Source organism: Euprymna scolopes, chromosome 2 (genome assembly GCF_053919585.1).
Source record: "Euprymna scolopes isolate OS-2025 chromosome 2, ASM5391958v1, whole genome shotgun sequence".
Classification (NCBI taxonomy): domain Eukaryota; kingdom Metazoa; phylum Mollusca; class Cephalopoda; order Sepiida; family Sepiolidae; genus Euprymna; species Euprymna scolopes.
Window position 1 is genome coordinate 33,984,332 of NC_136483.1, and position 2,500 is coordinate 33,986,831.

At 28.6% G+C, this 2,500-nt stretch overlaps 1 protein-coding gene across 8 annotated transcripts in view; it reads left to right on the top strand.

Moving 5' to 3' along the window:
• The window catches only part of LOC145290702 (uncharacterized), a 576,300-nt gene that overhangs the window by 519,654 nt on the left and 54,146 nt on the right, over window positions 1-2,500 (top strand). For all 8 annotated transcript variants that reach the window (XM_080136503.1, XM_080136504.1, XM_080136510.1 and 5 more), the window contains one exon: window positions 1,218-1,650. In XM_080136503.1, coding sequence (XP_079992629.1) covers window positions 1,218-1,650 — 433 coding nt within the window. The remainder of the gene's footprint in view (window positions 1-1,217; window positions 1,651-2,500) is intronic.

Sequence of the window (2,500 nt, forward strand, 5' to 3'; positions counted from 1 at the left end):
CCCTTTATGAAAGAACATATTTTTTTATTTGTTTACTTTTGTAATGCATTAGAGTTCATTTCAATCGGCAGCAAATATCAAAACGCAACTGATTTCGATATGCATAATAAATTTTTAGAAACTGAAATGAATGTGTTGAATGGTAAAATTATTATTATTAATAATGTTATTATTATAATTATTAGTATAATGGAAAATTATATTAGTTGAAACAAAAATAATAGTAAATATAGTAAAATAATAATATTGATAATAATTATAATAATAATAATAATAATGTTGGTAGAGATGATAATTATTATTTGAACCACAGTTCCATTGTAAAGTGTACACCAACACACACACACAGACATATATAGGTGCATACACATATACACATATTACCAAATAACTGTACATATATATATTCATACACATAAAATAAAATAGACAAGTAGAGATATGAAAATAGATATGTATAAATGAATATAGATTAAATAAATATATGGATATTATTCTAAATATGAGTAATAATAGTTTAATAGCCATAACAATAAAAATAGTGCAAATAGAAGGTTAAGTATGAAAAAAACAATAATCATGAAATAATAATTAAACAAATCATAAAAAATGATATAGATGAGTACTGAGAAAAAGAAAAGATGCCCATTCCTATATTGATTTCAATATTACAAGTTTATGCATATACATAGATGTAGGTAATCATGTAATATTATTTATGCTTTTGAAAATATATGGTTTCTAGATATATATATATATACACACACACACACACACACACACAATAAATATATATGATTGTGTGTATATATGTATTCATGATAATATAGTCACATAATATTTATGTGTATGTATATATGTGTGTTTGTGTGTGTATATATATATATGTATGTATGTATGCATGATTATATTTATGTGTATGTATATATGAATATACTTATTATGTATGTACAGACAATTACTATACTTATGTATGCATTTATATATGCATGTATGTCTGCATATTTATGTGTGTATATGTGCATGTTTATATGTATGTGTGTGTATACATTTGTTTATGTATATTCTATATGTGTATATATATGTACATGACACACATATTTGAACTAACAATTCCTATCACTGTATTTTTAGATCCATGTAGTATAGGGAATAAGAAATGTTTTTGTTTTTCTTCTTCTTCTTCTGACTAATTTTTCTTTTATATTCTCCACCAGGTTGTTGAGACTGAGGCCAGTCGGGATGCTCTACGCAAGGAGCTGGCTAATGTCCAACGCAAGATGGCTGAACTTCAAGATGAATATGCCCTAAAAGAGAAGAACTTCTTGATTACAATGGACGACAATCATCACTGTGAGAAGAAGTTGGAGGACCAGAAGAAGAACCTCGAGATCTCTCTTGATGCGGCTAATAACGAATTGTCTGAGCTCCGATTGAAAATAAGTGGTTCCGAGGGTCGCGTAAATGCTTTAGAGAATCAACTGTCACGTCTGGAAGGAGCCAAACGTGATGTTGAGTACAAGTTGAGTAGTGTCGTGTCTTCACTCCGAAGGACGATTGGATTCAGACAAGATGCATACACTGTCAGCAACCCCCTCCGCTCACGTAGCCCTAGCCCTCGCAGGTCACGACCTGTATCACCCACTAAAGGTTAGTTTTGTTTCTTGATTTAGAATTATTTAATGATACTTCTTCATAAATTGTAAATAGACTTTACACAGACAGTGTAAGATAGACTAATAGGGAGACAGACAGATAGACTGATACCTAGATAGAGAGGGAGAGACAGAGTAAGAGAGAGAGCTAGAGAGAGAGAGAGGAACACCTTTTTGAAAAACATTACACACTTTTTATTTGCTTTAGACAGAACATTTTCTTTGCTTTTAAACAATACGCATAGTAGTTATTAGACCTTTCCTTAAATTATACACAATACGGACAAAACTTTATTTTCATTTTTTTTTAATCTTATGCACCATTATTTTTAATTTTATGCACCTAAGTTTGTATAATTTTAAAGGGGAAATAGTATGCTTACAAATACCGCATTTCAATTGTCCGCAAATAAGTAGTTTTTCACTTAATGCTCAAAAAAAACTATTGTTTTGATTAATATTATTATTTTTATGACTATTTTTTTACAAAATGATCATGGAATTAATCTTCATGCAAAAGCACAAAATTATTTTATAGAAAATTTGTGTTATAAAAAGACTAATATTTAATAGAAGTTTTCAGGCAATGTAGTTACCAACTTGGCCTTTTCTTTTTTTTAATATTTTTTTTTTCTATAACTAAAAGGAGATCTTAAAGGTCAACACGGACATCTCGCTTGATGTAAACATAAGTTATATTTTACATTTTGACATGAACATATAATATGTCTATACTATAAATGCTTCACAAACTTTATACAGGAAAAGTTTAATAACCTTGTTATTGAACATGTAATCTTGTGATTATTAAATTTTAAAGTGGAAACACAGATTACTTAGAAAGC